The 25127-nt window shown below is 40.5% G+C and overlaps 1 protein-coding gene across 2 annotated transcripts in view; it reads left to right on the top strand.

Annotated features, from left to right (window-relative positions):
• Positions 1 to 24849, top strand: part of ARMC9 (armadillo repeat containing 9) — a 157457-nt gene extending 132608 nt beyond the window's left edge. For both annotated transcript variants that reach the window (XM_033958175.1, XM_033958174.1), the window contains 4 exons: positions 1624 to 1760; positions 4048 to 4177; positions 6292 to 6461; positions 22773 to 24849. In XM_033958175.1, the coding sequence (XP_033814066.1) occupies positions 1624 to 1760; positions 4048 to 4177; positions 6292 to 6461; positions 22773 to 22795 (460 nt within the window). In that variant the 3' untranslated portion in view covers positions 22796 to 24849. The remainder of the gene's footprint in view (positions 1 to 1623; positions 1761 to 4047; positions 4178 to 6291; positions 6462 to 22772) is intronic.
• Positions 24850 to 25127: the final 278 nt, after the last annotated feature.

The following is a 25127-nucleotide window of genomic DNA, read 5'->3' as shown; positions in this document are numbered from 1 at the left end:
AATATTTTCTCCAGTTTGTTTTAAATCTACTACCTAGCTTCATCACATGCCCCCTAGTCCTAATAATTTTGGAAAGAGTGAACAAGTGATTCATCTCTACCCTTTCCGCTCCACTCAGTATTTTATAGACCTGTATCATATCCCCCCTGAGCCATCTCTTCTCCAAGCTGAAGAGCCCTAGCCACTTTTGCCTCTCCTCATAGGGAAGTTGTCCCATCCCTTTTATCATTTTTGTCGCACTTCTCTGTACCTTTCCTGATTCCGTTATATCTTTTTTGAGATACAGTGACCACATAGTATTCGAGGTGCGGCCATACTATAGAGCGATACAAGGGCATTATAACATTTTCATCTTTGTTTTCCATTCCTAACATTCTATTTGCTTTCTTAGCACATTGAGGTGAGGGTTTCAATGTATCCTCAACGATGACACTGACTCCGAACGTGGATCCGAGCATCACGTAGCTATAGTTCGGGTTCTTCTTTCCCATATGCATCACTTTGCTCTTGCTCACATTAAATGAAGCAGATCTGATTGATAGAGCTGTTACAATTTATTGCTCAAATCTAATACAAACCAGCAAAATACTATAAATATTAAAGACTGAAAGAGGAAAAACCTTAGACCGCAGTGGTGTCAATGCACCATCCAACCCTATTCTCTATTATCAGCTTGAAAATTTCAGAAACATTAATATTTGTGTATATATCAAACTAACAGATCATGAAGCCTTTGAAACCCAGCTTTGATAGGGCTGGTTGGTCAAATCCAGTCCAACGCATTTCGGTAATCTGCCTCGGGGACAGAAAAGACTGTGTTTAACTGAATTTTTGGTGCAACTCAGGCTATCTTTAATATTATTTTGGGTTGATATCTTGAGTCTTCATGTGTGATTGATTATGTTACCAACAGCCTAATGCTCTTCCTCCCCCTCACCTTCCCTCCATCATGTACTTTCAGATGTTTTTCCAGAAAAGATAGCAAATCCCCCAGCCTCACAAGACAATTCCTGTCCTAAGGTGGGATGAAATAGCCACATGTTTTGAGCCGTAGTTTGTGGGTTGTGAGACTTTTATTTCATCAGCACAAAGAATCTCACAAACTAGAGACTACAGAGACGTAACATAGACAGGGCGAAGGGACCTGTTTGCTCTCAAAGGCTGGATCAGTCAGATCCGTCAGTAAAGAGCTTTTATCAAGTTGCGCTGCTGGGTAACTGTCCATTCTAATCCTATGGGCGACTTAGCGTTTACCTTTTGAGGGGGGAAGGGGGGTTTAGTACGAAAGATATGGGGGAAGCCCCTGCTTGCCCTGGATCGGTAGCATGGAATGTTGCTATTCTTTGGGTTTTGGCCAGGTACTAGGGACCTGAATTGGCCACCGTGAGAACAGGCTACTGGGCTTGATGGACCTTTGGTCTGACCCAGTAAAGCTGTTCTTATGAGATGGGCAGATCCTGCCTGTACAGAATAGCACAATTCACTCAGATAATATCCAGGATAAACTTGTGTGAGGTATGTTTGAAGGCATAAGAAACTGTCACGGAGGAATTGCTCATTGGTATGGCTGTCATTTAACACATGCAGGTATCAAGATTTGTGACTTCTCAATTTTTCTGTTAGGCCAGAAAATGACATCGACCCTCGTCATGCAGCAACCTCTGTCCGAGGCAACGCAGTGCAGTCCCAATATGGATCCCGACCACCCACGCGCAATGGCAGCAGGACCAGCGCATCGGAATACTGCCTCTCCTCTGCATGTAAGCCCAAGTTTCATGCTGCACATTGAGAAAACGGGATAACACTGCAGGAGACATGATTCAGTGAGCTTTATCATCACTGCTCTGTTCTGCCTCTTGCCTCCTATTTTCAAAGAGTGAAACCGACTGCATTGCTTATTTCCAGCTCTTAAATCTGGTGGTGTCCAGAGAAAGGCGGCCATCCTGCTTCCATGCAGATTTTGGCAGAAAGATAACTGATGTCGTGTTTTCCGCTTATTAGGAACATTTGGTTCAGATGATTGACGGTCTTGCACTTTGCATTATAACAGCTCAAACTCCTGACAGCCAAATACAGGGTAATTGGTTCCTGTCTATTTGGGACATAATTTTCAAAGCTCCGTGTGAATAAATGTTTGTAAATAGCCTCTAATGAAATTGTCTGACCTTGTACAGGACCTCTCAGAACAACAAAATAAGGGTCTGGGACTAAAACACCTCAAATTACTTGAAAGCCGTCTCTCAATGCACACAAAACAGTGAAGGGTCCTCTTAAATGTTAGTGGTTAATATTAAGGAGGTACAGTCAATTCAAAGGCAAAAACGGGACTGGGAGATTCTCGTATAGCTAAAAGTCTCATTTGTTGGGTTTCCAAAGTACAAAAGAAAGACTAGAAAACCGTAGGGGTCGTTGTTCAGGCTGGTTTAAGTTGTCCTGAGAGGTTTCTGATGGCCGCTGATATTCATCAAGTATTTAACCAGGCAAAGCCAGTGAGTATCTTCTCTGACCACTGTGGCACTGTCCAAGCAGTACCTGGGGCAGAGTCAGGGAAGAGCTCGATGTTGTGTGGTCATGTAGCTAAGTGGGTGGTTAGGACCACACAAAAGACACCCACTTAGCTGTGTGGCTTCCAGTATTGGCCGGCACCCGCATAACTTCCAGACTGCCACCTGACCACAGATAATTGGTGCTGTTACCCAGACTTGGCCTGTCAGCGGCTTAAAACTGCCAACCGCATATAGACTAATATTTAGCGAGAAAGGCAGTGTAGCTTCAGATGTCTAGTTTAGACACTCACAAATTAAACAGGAACCAAAGTAGAAGCTTCACTTACACCTGCTTGCTCTGAGCCCAAGCAGAATTGTGAATCGTAGCATATGGGGGATGCGCCCGGCAGAGTACGGCACAGGAACCCAGCAACCTTTTCTAGAAGCATCACACGGGACCACCTCAGTCTACTCGGTGCCTCAAAACCTATTTGTGCTCTAAAGTCTGTAAATCCTGTCATTGTCATGTGGTCTTTCACATCTACCGATAATTCTTCATTTTTAAATTGATTTTCTTTTTTTGGTCTAAGCCAGTTTATGGTCTTGAGCTCCTGGCAGGGGTATTTTGTCATTTTGTAGTTGTTTGATGTCATTGCACCTATTCTTCTGGATGAAATGTCCCATAAGAATCTTTACAGCTCCCCGAGGAGTTATATTCCTCTAACTAGTGAGAGCATCATATGTGACAGTGGCAGGTGGGAACAGACGCACATGTAGCCAATGGCAGTAGAACCGTATTTCATCTTTCGTGTCTTGCTGCAAGAACTCTGCTCATCAGCCAGGCAGGTCCAAGAGTATCTGTCATCCCAGGCAAACTTTCAGCTATACGTCCCCCACACCCAGAGGTGGTCAAGGCCTTACCGCCATGTCCAGAATCTCATGCCCCCAAGTGGCCAACAACCCTCTTTCTCCTCTCTATCCCCCTCAGGTGGCCAGCAGTTCCCCTTCCCTCCCTAACCACACCTCCTCATTCCAGCGTCTTACTTTCCCCCTTCCTGGTGGGTGGTCAACATCTTACCTTCCCCTTCCTACCTCTCTTCCAGGACCCAGCAATTCCCCATGTATTCTTTGCCTCCACCCCCCCAAGTCCAGCATCTCATCTTTTTTTCCCTACTTCAGCCCCATGTCCAGCATCTTCACCTCCACCCTTTCTCTATCATCTGCTGCCACCCTACCTCTTCTTGACCACTCCAAAGCTACCTATCACCGGTACAGGACCTTTTAGTGCTGTCATGTTCCTATTCCCCCTCCCTCCCTCCCTCAAGAGGAAATACATCAGTGAGGGCAGAATATGAAAGTGCTTGAGGGTTAGTGAATATTGAAAGGTCCTGTACTGGCACTGAGTAGATTTGGAGTGGACAGGATTTTCAAAACTATGCTTATAGCTGAAAATTACAACATGGGAAATATGTAGCAAACCTCTTTCATCCTACCAAATGTAAAGTTACATTATCATTCTATCTGCAATAACCCTTTTTTTTTTCTTCTTCCCTACCAATAGCAATTGAAACGGAGACATCAAGGATTTTCTCACCGGTTCCTAGAACAGATCAGCGACTATCAGCCTCTGGTTCTCTGTCCCCTCGGCTCATGAATTTGACACTGGATAAGGTTAATGAGCAGTCGAATGGGTAAGAGTAACATAGGAAAATTGCAAATAGAGATTCAGACCAGAGTATTTGACCACTGAGCTGTATACAGGGGTTACAGGAACTCTCTTAAATACAGAAACAGAGGGAATTCCAAACAGAGATTCAGATAAAGAGCATTTCACCACTGAGCTGTATGTAGGATACAAATAAGGAAAAAGCTGGGCTTTTTCCAGACCATAAACGTCACAAGGAGAACTTTCCCATCTTGGTCAGACTTCTTCTGGTTTATTTAAAATTTCTTATACTGCCTAATCAAACCTTCTAGGTGGTGTACATAAAGGTTAAAACCATCTATTAACTAAAATACAGTTTAAAAACACACAACATCACTATGGAAAATACTAACTTTAAAAGACTAAAAAAATAAAAATTTACAAACAGAGACAAAAGGGAAAGAAGGACTGGAATTACAATATGTAAAGAAAAAGAAAACATTTGAGGGAAAAACAACAATAGGGAGGAGAGCAGGTAGTAAGAATCCTTCTAGGTACTAGGTGGTCCTTAAAAGTCATGGAGGCATCTTCCTGTTGTGGGCCTCCGTGGTTTGTCTCCCCTCTAGAATTTTCTTTCCTAACTGACCTATGCCATCCTTGCTGAGCACTCTAGAGCTAGGCCTTAAGGGGAACCAGCAATTCCCTATCCATTCCATCACAGTAAGTATTATACTATCATTCACTATTACCCTTTGCCCCAGGAGAGCCAAAGTCACTGACATAAAAACACTGATGACAAAATGATCAAGATATGTGGGGGGGGGGGTTAATGTATATGGTTTAAAAAAAGGTTTTGACAAATTCCTGGAGGAAAATTCCATGGTCTGCTATTGAAGCCACTGTTTGCCCAGGATCAGTAGCATGGAATCGTGCTACTATTGAAGATTCCAGTATGTTGCCAGTCTTTGAGATTCTGGAATGTTGCTACTATTTGGGTTTCTGCCAGGTACTTGTGACCTGGATTGGCTACTGTAGAAATGGGAAACTGGGCTAGATAGACCAATGGTATGACTCAGGGGCTCATTTTCAAAGCACTTACACACACAAAGTACCTGTTCTCCCTTCAATCCCCTTTCCACTCCTTGTCTTCCTCCTTCTCTCTTTGTTCCCTTCATTCCTCTTTCCTCTCCTTGTTTTCCTCCCTCTCTCTTTGTTCCCTTTATTCCTCTTTCCTCTCCTTGTTTTCTTCCCTTCTCCACTCATTCCCTTCTTGTTTTCCTCTCTCTGTTCCCTTCATTCCTCTTTCCTCTCCTTGTTTTCCTCCCTCTTTGTTCCCTTCATTCCTCTTTCCTCTCCTTGTTTTCCTCCCTGTCTCTTTGTTCCCTTTATTCCTCTTTCCTCTCCTTGTTTTCTTCCCTTCTCCACTCATTCCCTTCTTCTTGTTTTCCTCTCTCTGTTCCCTTCATTCCTCTTTCCTCTCCTTGTTTTCCTCCCTCTTTGTTCCCTTCATTCCTCTTTCCTCTCATTGTCTTCCTCCTTCTCTCTTTGTTCCCTTCATTCCCCTTGTTTTCCTCCCTCTTTGTTCCCTTCATTCCTCTTTCCTCTCCTTGTTTTCCTCCCTCTCTCTTTGTTCCCTTTATTCCTCTTTCTTCTCCTTGTTTTCTTCCCTTCTCCACTCATTCCCTTCTTCTTGTTTTCCTCTCTGTTCCCTTCATTCCTCTTTCCTCTCCTTGTTTTCCTCCTTTGTTCCTTTCATTCCTCTTCCCTCTCCTTGTTTTCCCTTCATTCCCTTTTCCTCTCCTAGTTTTCTTCTCTATTTCTTCTCCCCACATTCCCCTTTCCTCTCCATGTGATATTTCCTGTCTTTGCTTTCTCTCCCCTCTTCTATCTGTATTCCCTATCCTTTGCCTTTCTTCCCAGCAGTAATCGCTGAGATCAACCAGACACAGAAGAAATGTCAGGAAAGAAGTCTTATTTTATGACGTGAGCCAAATAATTGCCCCAGACATTCAAACTGTTGAGGTGCTGTATGAACTGGGGGTTTTGATTACTCTCTATGAGCTGTAACTACTGTTTATTTTGGAAAGATCACAAATAAAAAGTAAGACCTCCTTTCTCCTCTGATGAGTTTATTTTTTTCCTTCACCGTTTCTTTGGTAGCTTCAGCTCTGCTTTTAGCAGCAGGTCCCACCTGCCTGGAAGCCCGGAGACAGCACTCCTGAGTCCCAGGAAAGGACACACGCCTACCATTGCACCACAGTTCTCTCAATCTGGACCTCAGCAAACCAGTCGCCCCAACTCTGCTGGATCATCCACAAGGAGCAGGCAGAGTAAGTAGAGACCTTAGTGGCTCTGCATGGGAGAAGCTTCATCAAAGGCATTGGAATGGGGTTAACTAAAGGTGCATAGCACCCTTAAAACTGTACTCCCCTCCACCCCGTCCCCCTTGAGTTGTTTCTGTCTTTACTTTCTCTCCTCCAGTGTGGTGACTGCAGTAAGACCAAAAGCAGTGGGAACGGCAAGTGTGGAGTCTGGAGCAGAGGCTCAAGGCTCCACGCAGCTGGCCCTGATGCTTTTGTTGTTTTGCCGGTGTGAGTGTTGCCATCCTGGGAGAGGGAGGTAAGGTTATAAACACATCGCAGGGGAGGTGGAAGGAAAGAGAAAGATGCTGGAGACCACAGGAGGGGAAGGAAAGGAAAGAGAGAAATGTTGGGCATCTTTTTTTTTTTTTTTTACGGGGGGCTGAGAGAGAGGGAAGGAGAGAGATGCTGGACACCATGGGGTGTGAACTATGGGATAGTAGAGAAAAGGAGATGGTTTATTTGGACTTGTTAATCTGCCTTTGCTAATTTGTAAATCAAAGTAGTTTTCATGCTAAAAGATTTTTAAAAAGGAATCAAAGGAAAGGATGTATTGGCTTCAGTTTTGGAGGCTGAATCTGGCCAATATAAGGAGACTTGAAGCGGCCCAGAGGAAAACTACAAAAATGGTAGGGAGTCTGCACTAGAAGAAGACTAGAAGACCTCAACTTGTCTCCTCTGGAGGAGAGGAGGGACAGGGGTGATGTCATGAGGACTTAAATTGAGGTTGAGGGATGGTAGATTTAGGAGTAATGTTGGGAAATTCTTTTTCTCGGAGAGGGTGGTGGATGCATGGAATGCCGTCCCGAGGGAAGTGGTAGAGAGGAAAACAGCGATGCAATTTTTAAAAAGTGTCAGATGAGCACAGAAGATCTCTTAATTACGCTACATTACAAAGCTTTTTATATTCCACCATAGCCCTTATGAATTCCAGTTAAACAGCCAATATTGGAAAAAATCATTGAAACAATCAGTTCAAAAATGTATTGAATGGGGCGTGGCTTGGACGCGAATTCTGATGGTTGGGTGAGTGAGTAGCTCCGTGCATCCAAGCCTATTTATAGAAAATACTACAAAAAAGAATTAAAGTTTAAAAGAAAAACGGCTAAATAACATCAAAATATGGCATCTAGCAAACAAAATAAAGGAGAATCGATGGCTGGAGGATCCGGTACAGGAAGCAACAAAAGATCAAAGCCGGAGCCTAGCACTCCTCCTTCAAAGGTGCCATTACCATCAGACGAAAGCCCCGACGTTATGGAGGAATTACGGCAAATAAAGGAGATTGTTTTAGATAGCAATAAAAAATTACAAAAAGCAATGGACGATGCTGCAATCCTCACTAAAAGAGTGGAGGTGACAGAAAACAGAATAACTATTTTGGAAGAAAACTTGGAGCAAATAAATATGGATATGAGACACAATAAAACAATATGGAAAGAGGTCACAGAAATTAAAAGAGATCTTGAAGATAGCCGGAATCGAGAACGAAGAAATAATTTAAGAATTATCGGGATGCCGGAAGGGGTGGAAAAAAACGACCCTATAACTTTCTTGGAACAATTTTTGCCTAAAGTGCTGCCATTAAAATTCAAAACTGCATTAGAAATAGAAAGAGCACACAGAATTCCAACTCAGAGGAAAAACTCACAAATGGGTCCAAGAACTTTAATTTTTAAACTCCTGAGACATCAACAAGCAGTAGAAATTTGTCAACTAGCCAAAGAGAATAAAAATCTCAAATGTCAGGACGCAAAAATACACATTGTCCCTGACTTTGCAAGAGAAACGGCATTGAGAAGAAAACAATTTCTAGACTTGAGACCCCAATTAAGATCCCTGGGGGCTAGATATGGGCTCCTATATCCGGCAGTAATGAAAATTACAATTAATAATACAACTCAAAATTTCTCGGACCCGAAAAAACTACAGGAATTTCTTGAGCAACATGAACAACCAATGTCCTCTTAAGAACATCTGAAAGGATCTTTTCAAAATTAATTATCTACATATATTATAACTTTTGACTTTTGATAATATGAACATACAGGAAAATTTCAGTTAAAACTCAAAACTTCTAATACAACGGATAGAATCGCACGTGGATGGAACTATAATTTGAAATACATGGAACGTTCTTAATAAGAAGCAAGAAGAGAACATTACCCTCAGGCCAACTTAAGGACATAAATTTTATCTGATCTTCATAATTTGATTCTGGATTCTATAATAAAATAGACTTACATGTAACATCGTGGAACTGAAAGGGATCCGATTGAAATCTTAGCGCAGAATACTGCTTTTGACTCACTGACCTTAAAGTAAAATAGTTGCTGATTGGCTATAGAAATGTAAAGGGCGTTACTTGCAAGGGAAGAGAAAAACTCCTTCAATCATATTAACAAATATAATGTCAAAGATAAAAATAGAATATGATTGGTTAAATTAGGTGATTTCCTGTTAGAGGAGGTACTTCCGGATAAGTTTTGCGTTTCAAAAGGATCGGAAGGGAAAAAAAAAAAATAATACACAGGGCGTTCTTATTTTATCTACTGATCCTCCCGGTAAGATCCAAATTTCATTTTAGAAATTCTCCTGTATATTCCAAAAAAAAAAAAAAAAAAGTCATATTTTATGGTTTAATAACGTCTTATTCTAATGCTTCGAAGTGATAGCACTGTTGCTATTTTGATTTGCTGGCTCTTCTAGTTTTCATCTTAGGAATTCTCCTATGCTTATGATGCATTATATTTTCATATATATATATATATATATATTATAAACTAAGAATATGTCATTTTGATGTTTAAACACTGTTATATTGTTGTTCATGAGGTTAAAGCTAACTCCTGATTTAAAAAAAAAAATAATAAATTTTAAATCATCTGGATGCAAGGATCTTATACTATATTATTGAGGATAATGAACAAGCTTATAAATGATTAAGTATAGATAAAGATTCCCTTATAATTCCTATATAATTCGGATATAGATCCTCAGATTTTATATTTAGGATAACAAAAAAGGGAAAAAAAAAAGGAGTAATTTAATTGTAGTAATTAAAGTTGAATTTGGTAATAGCTTGTGGGAGTTATTTATACCTAACCTCAATCTGCGTATCCAAGTTTTCGTATTTAACTGGGGGTGGGAGGGAGGGGAAGGGGGGAGATATTTAATGAAGGGATGGGTGAGGGTAGGGGCTGGGACATTATAAAACATTTAGTACATTGGGATAAGTTATTAAAAATAATTATTTACTGTTCAACTTTGGGATATTTGTGCTTTAAAAATTTTAATGGATCTTAAGATTCTATCTTTGAATGTTAATGGTCTAAATCATATAATAAAAAGGAAAAAAGCATTATTATTTTTAAAGAGGCAAGATGCGGATATATGCTTTATACAAGAGACCCACCTTTCAAATATTGAATCAAATAAGTTGGAAGGAGGTTGGGTCAAGCATTGTTTTTTCTCACCAGCTATAGGGAAAAAAGCGGGTGTTGCTATTCTAGTGAATAAAAAATGCTCTGCTTCATTCAAATTAAAAAAACTAAACTAAAAAAAACCTCCCAAACCCCAAGAAAGGAAAATGACTAGGGGAAAGAGACAAAGACCAACTGAACGCTCAATCAACTGATGTTAAAAATTAATAACTGCTTAAGCGGGAGAGCCCTCAGTCACACAGCCGCCACTGGGAAAACCCAGGGAAAAGCTGACGCGAATTACACCCAGAAGAGTGTTAACTGCGAAACATCCCCGGGCTCTCTCCGCATAATAAGTGAATAAATAAAGTGCAACAATAAAGTGCTATGAAGTGTGAAAAAGTAATTGAATAAAAAAACACACCGTTAAGTTAAGTTGAAATTTAAATGAGTGTCCAAATCTAACCAAGCTGAACACAAACTAGAAGAACTTAGCTTCTCCGTGTGAAGGCAGTCAGCAAAGATGGCTTCGTCCTACGGGTGCACACCCCCTTCTTCAGGAACTCGACTGCGCTGGGTCTCTCAGTTTCTCAGACACAGCTTGGAAAGCGAGGTAGAAAATGGCTTTTAATTCAAATTAAAAGCATCAGATATTCATGGAAGATGGGTAAATGTGGAAATGAGCGTGGGAAATACTACCATGACGTTGTTTAATATATACGCCCCTAATTCGAACCAAAATGAATTTTTTAAGACTCTTCAACAATTGATTTTGCCACTGGCTACTTCAAATCTAATAGTAGCTGGGGATTTTAATGCTGTTATGGATCCTCTATTGGATAAAAACCCAAGTAGATTTATGAAATCTATGGGATTAGATAATTTGGTACAATCTTGCGATTTGACAGATATTTGGCGAATACTTCATTTTGATGGACGGGAATTTTCTTTCTGTTCTCATGTTCATAATTCTTTTTCAAGAATAGATTATATTTTTATTTCAAATAATTTGGCACATCAGGTGTCACAAGCTGCCATTGATCCAATCATTTTATCTGATCATGGCGGGGTCTGGATTGAAATTAAGATTGCAGATCAAAATACTCATAGACCAATTTGGAAGTTTGATAATACATTGCTTGCTGATCCAATATTTTGTGAGAATCTTCAAACAAAAATGAAGGATTATTTTCAATTGAATGATAAAGACGAGATCTCTATGGAAATATTATGGGATGCTTTTAAGGCATCAATGAGAGGACAAATAATTTCTTATTCGGCTTATCTTAAAAAACAGATTAAAAAACAATTTTTAAATTTAGAAAAAGAGATTAAAATTTTAGAATTAAAACTTATAGAAAAATGGGAATATTCTATTCAACAAGAATTGTTAAAACTTAAGGGGAAATATAATGAGATTTCATCTAAATTGATCAGGAAAGATATATTTTCTCAACAAGCTTTGTATTATGGTAACTCAAATAAGGCGGGAAGAATATTGGCAAATTATCTTAAAGCGAAAAAAAGGAAATCAAGATTAATTGCCATTAAAGATGAAAATGGTGAAACATTTACACAAATTGAGCCTATTTTAAAACAGTTCCTAAAGTTTTATAGATCTCTTTATTCTTCCGAGACTTATTTAAATAAAGAAAAAGATGGTTTAGAATTTTTGAAAATGTTAGAGGGTCCAAAAATTCCTGAACATGTAAAACGAAGTTTGGAAGAACCAATATCACTAAAAGAATTAGGAACAGCTTTGAAGTCCCTTAGAGTTGGATCCGCTCCAGGTGGTGATGGATATACGGTAGAATTCTATAAAACATTTCAAAATTTTCTATTGCCCTATTTATTAAATCTTTATCAATACCAACTTAATAAAGGTTCTATTAATGGCACTATAGCAGAATCTTTAACTATTGTTTTGCCAAAGCCAAATAAAGATCCCACTTTGGTTTCAAACTATAGGCCAATATCTTTAATAAATGTAGATGGTAAATTACTAGCAAAAATATTAGCCTTAAGATTGGCTAAAGCTTTCCCTCATATTATAGGTATGCATCAAACAGGATTCGTTGCTCAAAGACATTCATCTCATAATACCAGATTGGCATTCCATATGTTATACTTAACAAAGAAAATGAATGAGCCTACTTTTGCTGTTTCTTTAGACGCAGAAAAGGCTTTTGATAGAGTAGAATGGACCTTTATGTGTCAGGCATTGGAATGGTTTGGTATAGGTCCTGGATTCATACAAATAATACAAACATTGTATAGCTCCCCTTCTGCTAGATTATATATTAATAATACTTTTTCAGAAAAATTTTATTTACAGAGGGGAGTTAGACAAGGTTGTCCCTTGTCTCCTTTACTGTTTGATATTGTTTTAGAACCCTTAATATTAGCTATCCAACAAGTAAAGGAAATACAAGGTATACCACATTCAGATAGAGAATATAAAGTATCTGCATATGCAGATGATTTACTATTGTATTTGAGGAATCCAGAATCTACCATTCCACATTTACTTGAGTTGATTGAGAAATTTGGAAAGTTCTCAGGATATAAGATAAATTGGAATAAATCAAAAGTTCTTCCATTAAATGTACACTGTACAAAAGGATTATTTGATGCATTCTCTTTTGTTTGGAAGGAGGAGGCTATTAAATATCTGGGAATTTGGATTACAAAAACAGTGGATGAAACAATGAAAATTAATGAAAAAAGCATATTACAAAAGGTGACAGAAATGTGTGAGCAATGGAATCCTTTGCATTTATCTTGGTGGGGAAGAATACAAACTGTTAAAATGATGATTTTGCCTGTAGTTTGTTACCAAATGGGGATGATACCAGTTTTCTTTCATGAATCTTTTTATAAAAAATTAAATAGGATTTTGACAAAATTTATTTGGCTTGGAAAAAACCCCAGAATTGCTTTAGTGTCGTTGCAAAGGCCAATTGTGGAGGGCGGGGTAAATTTTCCCAATTTTTATAGGTACCATCAAGCCTATATTTTACGTCAAGGTATGTATTGGATCCTCCCAGAGCCCACTGATAATATTCCAGACTGGTTCTGGTTAGAATGGAGACTTATGTTTCCCTTGCGTCTTAGTCATGTAGTTAGTATCAGAATGCCAAGGTTATATAAAGAGCATAAAATATTTATGGATACTTGGAAAACTCTAAGATATATAAGTAATCTAACTCCTATTCCAATAAGTAAATCAACAACACAAACGATTTGGTTAAACCCCAAGATCAAAGTTGGCGGTTTTAAAATCATCTGGAAACATTGGATGATAGCAGGTATTCGTATTTTGGATGATGTAATACAAAATGGTAAGTTGCAACATAAATTTGATCTTAATAAGTCACAATATTTTAGATGGTTGCAATTGAAGCAATCCATTCAGGCAGGGTTCCCTGAATGGAAAAATCTTACTAATTATCATAGTTTGGAATTCTTATGTTTCCAGATGGATTCAACAGATCATAAAGCCGCACAATGGTATAAATTAATATCTGGATTTGTAAATAAAAAACCAAAAAATGGTCTTAGAGACATTTGGAGCATTGAGATAAAGCACCAAATTACTGCATCTCAATGGCCACGATTTTGGTCTTGGAGGTTAAAATGTACGGTGTCAGCATCCACGAGACAAACTTGGTTTTTTCTTTTACATAGAGCTTTTTGGACCCCTGTTCGTTTACAAAAGATAGATAGTTCTAAGTCTAATAGATGAAGTCGGAACATTAGACCACCTTTTATTCTATTGTCCATTCATCTTAACATTCTGGAAGTCAATTTGGCCTCAAATCAATAGGATGTTAGACAATCCGGTAGCCTTGACATATGATACTATTTTATTTGGCACAATTATGAGAGCAAGAAGTCAAATTTCGGCAAGCAACAACAAATTACTGTTTATTTTAACTGGAATAGCAATACAGCAAATAACATATAATTGGAAAAAACATGACATGTTAAACTACAATTTCTGGTGGAATTCTGTATGCCATATATACAAAATGGAACTCACCATTGCAACACAAAAAGGCTATGTGAGTAAATTTCAAAAAGTCTGGGGACCGTTAACAGATTTCTGTAATGAATGATTAACTTTTCCCATGATAAGATATTTGAATAGAGGGGAATGGGGTGGGATTTTATTTCTGATTATTACATACTATATCAATATTTGAATGAATTTACAATAAAGTTGATTTTATGTATTATTGATTGGGAGGGAGGGAGGGGTGGGGGATTATTATATTCAATAAGAATTATATAAATTTAGATTTCTTGCATAATATTATAACTTTATATAATATTAATTTTCTAAAGAAATGTTAAATTTGATGTTAATATATGAGTTAATCAAGTGTGTATATTCAAGTTTCTAATGAGTTTATTTGGAACACTTGTTGTAACATAAGAAAATGAATAAAGATTTATAAAACAAAAACAAAAATGTATTGAATAAAACTATGTTTAAAAGCTTTCTAAAAATGAAATAATTAGTTTCTAAGCTGACAGTGAGGGGAAGTTTATTGCAAATAGTCAGAGCTTGATAACTAAAAGAAGCACTAAGTTGACGGAATAGCTTAATTGATTTAGGCGATGGAAAGTGTGAACAGAATTGACCCTAAATCCAGCAAATAAGAAGGAGTTAGGCCTTGTAAAATATTAAAAACCAATACAGGAGCTTATAAGTTATCCTAGCAGAAATTGGGAACCGATGTAATTGAACAAAGTAATTTCATATTTGGGAATTGAGAATATGACTTTGAACTGCAGTATTTTAGGAGTCTTGTACTATACCCAAGATTAACTATGTTCCAATAATCCAATTGCGAAAGAATTAATGACTGGGCCGCTATCAATTTAAATCTTGCAGGTTCCAATAGGAGGAAGCTCTAAGAACTATTTGTTCAACTTTCTGAGTCTATAACGCCCATAATTAGAAAACATTTTGCAAAATATTGTTGGTTCCCTGAAGCAGGAACGAAACGTGGCATGTCGGAACCAGTTTAGCCCGAGTGGCACATGATGTTAAACAATCGTATTTTTTACAAAAGCCTTTTAAATATGCGATGATTGGGCGGTGAGGCAGTAGTGTTGGGGTTTTCCTCTATTATTGCCTCCATGACTCTGAGCATAAGATTTACTTACAGTTGATGTATTTTTGAATAGCACATTTTGAATACCATTAAGAGTGATTATTACTAAAGAGCAAAGCAATGCTTCCGTACTATAACCCACTCTAAAGCCAGCTTGGATGGGGCAGAGCAAGTTATAATCCGCTATAATAAAAACCCTAAGCATGCATGCGCACTTCAAACTCCATGATACCTGGGTTCCTGATCCATAGCTCCATGGCCCCACATGCGCAGTAGAAGGAGCCTGTGGCATTTTGCGTTCTGCAGTTTTCTGGCTCCTTCTACTGCGCATGCACGCAGGCTCCGGAGGCACGGAGTTTGAAGTGGCGAACACCATGGAAGCAACTCCCCCTCCCGCCCTCACTCCATCTAACACTGAAAAGGAGGACCGTGCACTGAACCAAGGAGTCACGGGAAAAGAAGTCTTAGGGAAGGAGGATGGCCAACCAGCCTGTGATCCTCAATGTGTACAACATGGTGAGGAAAGCCGCTAAAGCTTTAGGGGCCCCGCAGGCAACAGCACTGCTTACCGGCATCAGGGCACTCAGCACCAGCGTGACCGAGAGGCATAATAAAGTGTTTTTGTAATTTGAGATGGGAGCGAAGGAGGGCAGTATGATAGTTTATTAAGGGGAGAGAGAAAGACAGGGAGAGCGGCCAGGGAGAAAGACAGACAGACAGCGGCCAAGGAGAGAGACAGAAAGAAAGACAGACAGACGGGGCAGGGAAAGGGACAGAAAGAAAGAAAGACAGACGGGGGTGGGAGAGAGGCAGAAAGAAAGACAGACAGGGGGCAGGAAGAGAGACAGAAAGAAAGACAGACAGACGGGGCAGGGAGAGAGACAGAAACAAAGAAATGCCTAAGTCTATACATCTATTCTAGCAACTGTTAATGTAACAGGCTTAAACACTAGTGTCTGAATATTCCGTCAATTTAAAAGCAGACTGAAAACCCATCTTTTTGATACAGTCTTCAATCCTTAACCTTACTCCTCTGCCCTCCAACCCAGCCAGGGACTCTTTTCTTTGTGACTCTGTGGAGCGCTGCGAGCATCTGGGAGTGCTACAAAAATAATTAATAGTAGTAGTAGTAATAGTAATTTGGTTGTAACCCAACCTTCCATAAGTTTTGTAAACAACAGAAGAGTTGCAACAGGCCTATAATTTGTAGTATCCAGTACTTTCCCATTTGGATTTTTTTAGTCTATGAATGGGCAAAGTTTCACTATCTGAATCCCGCAAAGGGGATAGTTCGGATAGGCTGAAGTGAGCTTCAAAGGTAACTCCAGTAGTTAGAACCTAAGGACAGTATAGGGTGGACTTCTTTTTTTTTTTTTTTTTGTAAATCTTTATTCATTTTTATACGTACAGTAATAGATAAACACATTTGCACATTGAGAATATCACTTAATATTCAGCAATAATACCAATCATAAAATCTTATCTCCCTCCCTTCCCACCCCTTCAAAATAGGTAATTAAATTACTTTATATAAGATGTTATACTTAAATTCCCCCCCTCCCTGAAAAATGAACTTTAAGAATTAAGGGAAAAGTAACAACTAATCATTACAAAATTTTGTTAATGGCTCCCACACATCTTGAAATTTCCTAATATATCCTCGCTGTGTTGCTATTACTCTTTCCATTTTATACATATGACATAATGAATTCCACCAAAAATTATAATTTAGTCTACTCCAGTTCTTCCAGTTAGAAGTACTTTGTTGAATTCCAGTTATTATTTGATGATATCTGACTCTTTGCTTTCATTGACATACCAAATAATACAATATCATATGACAATATCACTGGATTTTCTAATAAACAATTAATGTGGTCCCAAATTGATTTCCAAAAAGTCATAATAAATGGACAATAGAATAATAAATGATCTAAAGTCATATAGGGTGGACTTCTAAAGTTGTTTAGTGATTGGAGAGAGCGGGCTTGGGAGTAGGGTATTGGAAGGGAAGAAAGGCTTGAAAGTAAGTCATTGTTCGAATAGAAGCCAATGAAAACTTCTGAAAAAGGGGGAAGAGTGGGCGTCACAAAGTAGTCTGGAGATACTGGAGTTGAGGCTCCCTCAACCAAAAAGACGTTCATTGTCTAGAGGGTGTGCCAGATTGACTCTCATTCTTATCCTGAAGAAAGGTGGTTAAGCATACATCAGGCAAACTTTAGAGGTAAAGTTCAAATTATCCCAGGGCTTCCCATTCTTTTTGTGGCTGTGTAAAACTGTAGAGCCCAGGTAGGTCATGACTCCATTTGGGGTCCCTACTCTCAGTTTGGGAGGTTCTGAATTGTCCTCCATCATGAACTTCCTCAGTGTCCTCTGAGTAATACCATCACTTTTGGAAGCTTCTTTGTAGATTAGACTAGCAGAAGAGTGTTGTCAGATCTTCCATCCTGGAAATGACAGTCTGTGCTTTGTAAAATTTTAACGTTCACTGAGGTATTGATTAGAGGAAAGGTGTTATATACCCTGAAATTATTGTTCTGTGATTGTGCAGGTAATGCTGGCCAAGAGCAGCATCAGCACTGTTTCAAGGGGAAACTTCTCAGCAAGGTGACCATTACAGTGCAAGCGAGTTATGAAGGGAAAAAAAAAATTTATCTGTCCGCACGTCACACTTCAGGTTGCCAGTGTTTACCTGAATTGAATGTAAGCTCTAACGTAGTAAATGATGTGTGGAAAAGGCTTGTATGATTCATCCAGTGGCGAGAGTAGTACCTGTCACTCTGATGTGACTTCCTGTTTCAGGAGCAAGCACTGGGCATTGTTCCCACACCTGCCTGCTGCCACCTCTGTTGCGCAGACATAGAGGAACTGGTGGGGAGAGAAAAGGGACAATGCTGGTTGGTGGCGAGATGGGGCAATACCGGATGGTGTGAAGAGAGGGGGAGAGAGAAACATGATGGCAGATAAAGGCCAAATGGCTGGGTAGTGAGGGGTGAGGTCACAGAGGAGAGGGATAGAGACATGGAGGTCTTTGATGGCTGGGGAGAGAAAGATAGGGCAGAGATGCTTCATGATAGGAGGGAGAGTTGGCCAGTTTATGTAATTAATCTTGCAATTTCATTTTTTAAAGATTTGTGTTTATGCAAATTAGAATCAATTTACAAGATAGTCTTAGACCGAAAAACAGGATGAGATAGAGAATTATATCCTCCATCTTACTAATAAAGTCAATACTACTTGCCTCTAGTATGTTAATTCTCTGATATCATGTAACGTCGCCTCCGGGAAAGATAGGCCAGAGTTTTTAAGCCCTACATTTCCGGTGCCTAATGCCACTTCCGGCATAACCCATGCCTATAGTGTGAAGGCGTGATTCCAACACCAGAGGCATTTTAAATTTAACATTGCTTGCTATTTCAAACGATTATCTTAGGCGCCGTTTATAGAATTTTCCTCCTACCTAAGCTGGTAACAAGTTAAAGGAAACCGTGACAATTGAAGAGGTTCAAAGAAAAGAAACTTCAGATCCTCCTACTAAGGATACATTAATGGAAAAGTGGCCCCAATCTCCCTGACTCTTGGTCTTAAAAGCAGAAACTTCTGTGGTACAAAACAAAAGTTGTATGGAAAGAAAATTAACTTCAACAGTTGATCTCAATTTGATTGTAAGGACAAGCTCATATTTGTGGTGGTGGAAGTAGCTTTTGGCTCTAACATAGTCAACTCTAGAAGTAGCCAAAAAATCCGATTCACCATTTTCTTTCATAATTAGATTGTAAGCACTTATGAGCAGGGACCATCTCTTGTGTGTCTGGTAGCACTATAGAAATAATAAACAGTAGTAGCCCTAGGCGAAAGGTTAATTGTTTTAGGCAGTTCCTCCTTTAGAGGGGAGACATTGAGTCAGAAAGTTGCATCTGAATTTTAACTCTAACTATTTCACACTGTTTTTAAGGAAATATAAACATAAAAACATGACGGCAGATAAATGTAATGTAATGTAATGTAATTTATTTCTTATATACCGCTACATCCGTTAGGTTCTAAGCGGTTTACAGAAAATATACATTAAGATTAGAAATAGGAAAGGTACTTGAAAAATTCCCTTACTGTCCCGAAGGCTCACAATCTAACTAAAGTACCTGGAGGGTAATAGAGAAGTGAAAAGTAGAGTTAGAGGAAAATAAAAATAAAATAAACATTTTAACAAGACAGCATTGATCTAAATACTTTGGGAGGTAGAAGAGAGGAGAGAAAGGAATAGAAGCAGAAGGGGGAGACGTTGAACAGTAGAATTCTGGAGAAATTTAAATGATAGAAATAGAACAAAACAAAGACAAAAGGCAAAACAATAGATAAGATTAAAGATAAATCATAAGCTGGAAAGAAAAATAAAATAAAACTTTGTCTTCAATCCACGGTTTCAGCGTCAGTGATGAAGTGGAGCAAGTAAGTTTAGGAGGAGCGATGACGTTTCCAGAAAAAGGGCTTCTTCAGGGAAGAGACTTGGCCGACAGTCCCAGGATGTCTATGTCTCCTCCCCTGCGATGTTCTCCCATCCATGCATTCCCTCCCAGACACACTGCCCGTGCCCCAGCCGCTCCAAGGAGGCTGCCCCAGATGAGGCCCACGGTGAATGCAGGATTCTCTCCTCTGCGGGAAAGCCGCCCGGAGCCGACAGTCGATCTTCATAGCGGATTGCAGGGGGGGAAGAGTTCACACTCTTGGTAGGATCGGGTCTGTGTTCTCTCGGTGGTTGTGGCTGGTCTCGTTGCTGCTTAGGTGTAAAAGCAGTTGATCTCCACTGCTGCTGATATTTAAAAGCAGGCAGATTGATCTCTCCAATGGACTGCAGGGGGAGGAGTTCACAATCCTGGCAGGATAAAGGCCAAATGGACCATCCGCAGCATCCACTATCTCCTCCTCTCCCTATTGGCTAAGGCTCTTAACATTTGCATCTCCTCTCCCTATTGGCTAAGGCTCTTAACACTAGCATTGTGAGGTCATAGAACTTTCTGATTATAGAAACTTGATGGCAGATAAAGACCAAATGGCCCATCCGCAGCATCCACTATTTCCTCCTCTCCCTATTGGCTAAGGCTCTTAACATTTGCATCTCCTCTTCCTATTGGCTAAGGCTCTTTCCACCTGCATTGTGAGGTCATAGAGCTTTATGGTTATAGAAACCTGATGGCAGATAAAGGCCAAATGGCCCATCCAGAGCATCCACTCTCTCCTCTTCTCCCTATTGGCTAAGGCTCTTAACATTTACATTTCCTCTTCCTATAGGCTAAGGCTCTTAACACTTGCATTGTGAGGTCATAGAACTTTCTGATTATAGAAACATGATGGCAGATAAAGGCCAAATGGCCCATCCGCAGCATCCACTATCTCCTCCTCTCCCTATTGGCTAGGGCTCTGTGAGGTCATAGAGGCATTGTGAGGTCATAGAGCTTTCTGGTTATAAAAACAGAGAAATATGACGGCAGATAAAGGCCAAATGGCCCATCCAATCTGCCCATCCGCAGTAACCATTATCTCTTTCTCTCTCTGACAGATCCCACGTGCCTATCCCAGGCCCTCTTGAATTCAGACACAGTCTCTGGGAGACTGTTCCACGCATCTACTAACCTTTCTGTAAAAGAGTATTTCCTTCGATCACCTCTTAACTTCATCCTAAGCTCTCTCACTCCAGAACTTCCTTTCAAATAAAAGAGACTCGACTCATGCGCATTTACCTCACGTAGGTATTTAAACGTCTCTATCGTATCTCCCCTCTCCCGCCTTTCTTCCAAAGTATACAGATTGAGATCTTTAAGTCTGTCCCATACGCCTTGTGATGAAGACCACATACCATTTTAGTAGCCTTCCTCTGGACCGACTCCATCCTTTTTAAATCTTTTTGAAGGTGCGACCTCCAGAATTGTACAGAATATTCTACATGAAACCTCACCAGAGTCTTCTACAGGGGCATCAATACCTCCTTTTTCCTACTGGCCAGACCTCTCCCTATGAACCCTAGTGTCCTTCTAGCTTTCGCTGTCACCTTTTCAACCTGTTTGACCACCTTAAAGTCATTACATACTATCACACCCAAGTCCCACTCCTCTTTCGTACACAAAGTTCTTTATCCCCTAAACTGCACCGTTCCCTTCAGAGGCCAGAATAAATATTTGAAGTGTTAAACAATCTTTTTTTTGTTACAATAAGTTGTGAGAAAGGTACTCGTTGTGCATTCTTTGCTGATTCAGAGGCCCCATCAAGTCTTACTTTTATTAGCTTTCTCCTCAGTAACACAGTAGCACTCTGGAAGAATCTCAAGGGAGAAAATGAGCCTGCCCAGTCCAGTGCACTTGTCGGTGTTTGCTCGTTCCTCACAGATCTGTTTGCAGTACAGGTGTGTGGTTGTGATAGCAGGAAAGCATGGACAGGAAGCAGTGCTGTGAAATGGGTGAACTTCAGGGGGGAGAGGTCGCCTGGCAGAGCAGATCGCATTGTTCAATACTGTGCTGTGAACCAGAACAGATGTTTCCCCTTTGTTATTTCATTTGGTTGTCATGTGTAAGCCAGGAACAAGGAGGTCAAAATTCCCTGAAAACGTGTTGATTTTTCTCGCTGAGTAAAAAACTGATACAATTATATCCCCATTACTAAAAAGGGGACAAAGTCTTGGGTAACATTGCTTGGTCTGAGCATAGGAAAACAGTCCAAGAAAATGAAACGTTGCAGTCGCTTCTATGCTGACAGGAGAGCAGCGTCTGGCAGACACCTGAGGGTTTGGAAAGGGTCCATGTAGAAGAAAGCAGTGGCTTCGTGAAACCTGAGGCTTCTTGTCCTCTCTCCAGAGCTATGGAAGGAGAAACAAACCCCGGATACTTTTGTGAGCCACCCCTCTCTCCCTTTCTTTGAAGGGGGAATAGGGATAGTGTTCTGGATTGATGGCCCAAGTTGCTCAGGTGTTCACTTTGCCCAGATTTTCTTGAATATACTAAACGTCTGGTCCAGTCCTGTATCTCAGGCTGTAGCATCGGAAACAGTTTTTGAAGGTGATGATTCCCTCATTCTGTACCTCTCACACACTGCAGTCGTGCTTCTGAAAAGTAGTTCAAGTTGCCAGCACTTTGATGTATCAGGTGAGTAAGGAGACTAGTTTTATGTTACTTACAGATGAAGATGGAGTCCCATAAAGATGTAACTGAAGTCATTAATGATTAAGATGAATTTGGCATCGTTTTGAAGGCGTTCACTCAAGGTGGTGTACAGCAACAATAAATTAAACCTAAGCAGTGGCGTACCAAGGGAGGTTGATGCCCGGAACGGTGGCACAACCCCTCCACCCCTCTTTCCCAATGCTTGGACACCTCCTTGCCCCCTGCGTACCTTTTGAGATGTTCGCCAGCATGGTCAATATCTTCTTGCTGGCCTCAGCTCCTTTCTGATGTCCCTGAAACCAGGAAGTGACATCAGAAGGGAGCCGAGGCCGGTGCAAGCAGCGTCAGCGAACATTTAAAGAGATAGGTGTGGGGGCAGAAAGGAGGAGAGATGCCAGCGCTCCCCGTGAAGACGCTGCCAGTGAACCTAAGCAACATTAGCAGTAATCCACTGGGCCCAATTGCAAAGGTTGCCAGAGGGAAGGAAGGCTTTACTTTTCCTCCTGGTCTCTTTTCCTTGAACTGCACTCTCTAGTGACTTCAGGCTTCTTATCACTGACAACCTCCTTCTCTCTTCCTCTGCAGGCGGCCAGTCTAAGAGGAAATGAAGACAGGATCAGACCCCAGCTCAGCTGACACCCAGGGGTGGCTCATTCCATGCCCCTCAGCCACACCGAAAGAAACTCTTGCAGATGCCTGCAGAGCCAAACATGTCTATATTTATGATGATTTATTTTTGAAGGTTCTGTATGATGCAAAGCGTAAGAGACTCGCATCCATTTTACTATTTGTACAAAAAGGAAAAGACCATTATGTTAAAGGCTTGAAGAAGAGGCAGCCAGTTGGCCTGTCAAAGGGGAGAGAGGACAGGTCATAGCAAGGGCAGAAGTTTGCCGCTCAGGGCACAGAAGAATGATTAGCCCATACCAGGGACAGAGTCAAAGAAGTGCCCTGCTCATAAGGTCACACTGCAGAAAACGGTATTTCCCAACTGCTTTGGCATGTACGAGAAAACAGCACAGTCTGTTCTTGGTAAGTTTGTTTATGTTAATAGTTGCCACTGCAAGGATCATAAGCTGGGTAACCCTAAACCTTCCATGGCACAGAACGTTTTGTGTGCAGTAAGATAAAGATCTCCTTTTACAGAGTGACTCATTACTGAAGGTTGGTTTCTAGCCTGGAAAGAACTTTGTCTTTAGGAGCAGACCTCTCATCCCAAGGATTTTGCTGGCACATAAACCCCCAAATGCTAGAAAGTTGGGCACCCAACTTTATTGTATATACAATGTATAGAATGTCAGTTGACTTGATTAGCGTTAATAATCAGTGACTGAGTATAATTGGCAGCAGTTAGTGTTTACAGGTGCAACTTCCCTTGGTTGCTCTCAAATCCCAGAGCAGGCAGATTGAAAGGGGTCAGGAGGGCCAGAGCAGATCCGGAACACGTGCGCCTAACTGGCTGACCCTATCGAAACCTCATTCACCCTTCCTCCACTCTGAGATGAGGGGGGATTGTTTTTGTCCCCCTTTCCCAGGCCCCTTGGATGCACTCTGAAATATGCAATTTGATTGGCTTATGTGCCCCTTCATTAATTATACACACACACTTGCATAATTCCTTAGGGAGCATCTAGTAAGGGTGAAATAATGTGGCCAGGCCATGAGGGTGGGTGGCCTAGAGAGGGGCATAAGCAGCAGAAGAAAGGAGGTGTTCTGGGTACAGTTTTGGCGGTTGTATCTCTTGGAGGGCATAAAAATGTGTTTTAAACAAAGACTGCAAACATGGTACAGGGTTTGTAACAAAAGAAGTATGAGCAGAGACTGGACATTCGAAAAGTGGTTCCCAAAGCTGTTCTGGAAACTCCAGCAAGGCAGGTTTTCTGGATTTTCATCATGAATATTCATGAAAAGGGTTTTGCACACAATGGAGACACTTCTTCAGTGGAACAGTGCCAACGAATAGCTCCCTTCCTTTCCCCCTCTCTCCTTGCCCCCGCGCTCCCTTCCTCTCTCAACATTTCTTCTTCTACAAATGCCTTATCCAGTATTTTTATCTATTTTCTTGTTGTGTATGTCAGTTGTAACCCATTCTGATCCCCCAGGAGAATGGGATAGAAATCGAAATAAATAGATAAGACACTGCATGCAGATCTCTGTCATGAATATTTCTTGTGGATATCCTGAAAACCTGAATGGATGGGGAGCTCCCAGGACACATGTGGAAATCACTGCCTTAGAAGAAAGGAAGGATAGATCCAAGGTTGCAGGGTTGGAGACTTGAGGGTAACATTGGGAAGTACTTTTTCATGGAGAGGGTAGTGGTGCCTAGAAACCCCCCCAGTGGAGGTGGTTGGGAAAAATAGCGATGAACTTCAAAAGGGCGTGGGAAAACACAGAGAAGAGTACAGAAACAAACTCTTCCCTAAAGAGAATCCCTATTTAGAAAGAGGATGGAATCAAAGCAAAACTTAATGAAGACCTAGAAGGAATAACCTGCGTGGAGCAATGGGTTGACAGGTCATGTGTTGGCAGTTCAAATGGATCAGAAATCCTCAGGTCATGGGTCTGTATATTCAGGAGGTGGCCCATCTTTCTTTTGTGTTTTTCTTGAGTTGGCTCTAACCATTAAAGCTACATTGAAAATGTACTAGTTCAAATATTACATCACAGTTATCTATCGCAATGGTCATTTGAGAGGGAATGTGTGGAAGTAGCGTTCTCATGGTTAGCAAGGTGGCTGAATGCTGATATGGGATAGATAATGAAATTGCATCCCCAGCCCCAGTCATCGTGTCAGATCTCTAAAATCCTCCAATGCACAGTATTCTGGGAGAGATGGATCAGCCCATTTAAGCTACCAAGTCAGGTTTCCAGCATATTCACAATGAATATGCATGAGAGACATTTGAATACCACGGAGGCAGTGCACGTAAGTCTCTC

The sequence above is a fragment of the Geotrypetes seraphini genome, chromosome 9 (genome assembly GCF_902459505.1).
Source record: "Geotrypetes seraphini chromosome 9, aGeoSer1.1, whole genome shotgun sequence".
NCBI classification, from domain to species: Eukaryota; Metazoa; Chordata; class Amphibia; order Gymnophiona; family Dermophiidae; genus Geotrypetes; species Geotrypetes seraphini.
This window is presented reverse-complemented; position numbering and strand designations above follow the sequence as displayed.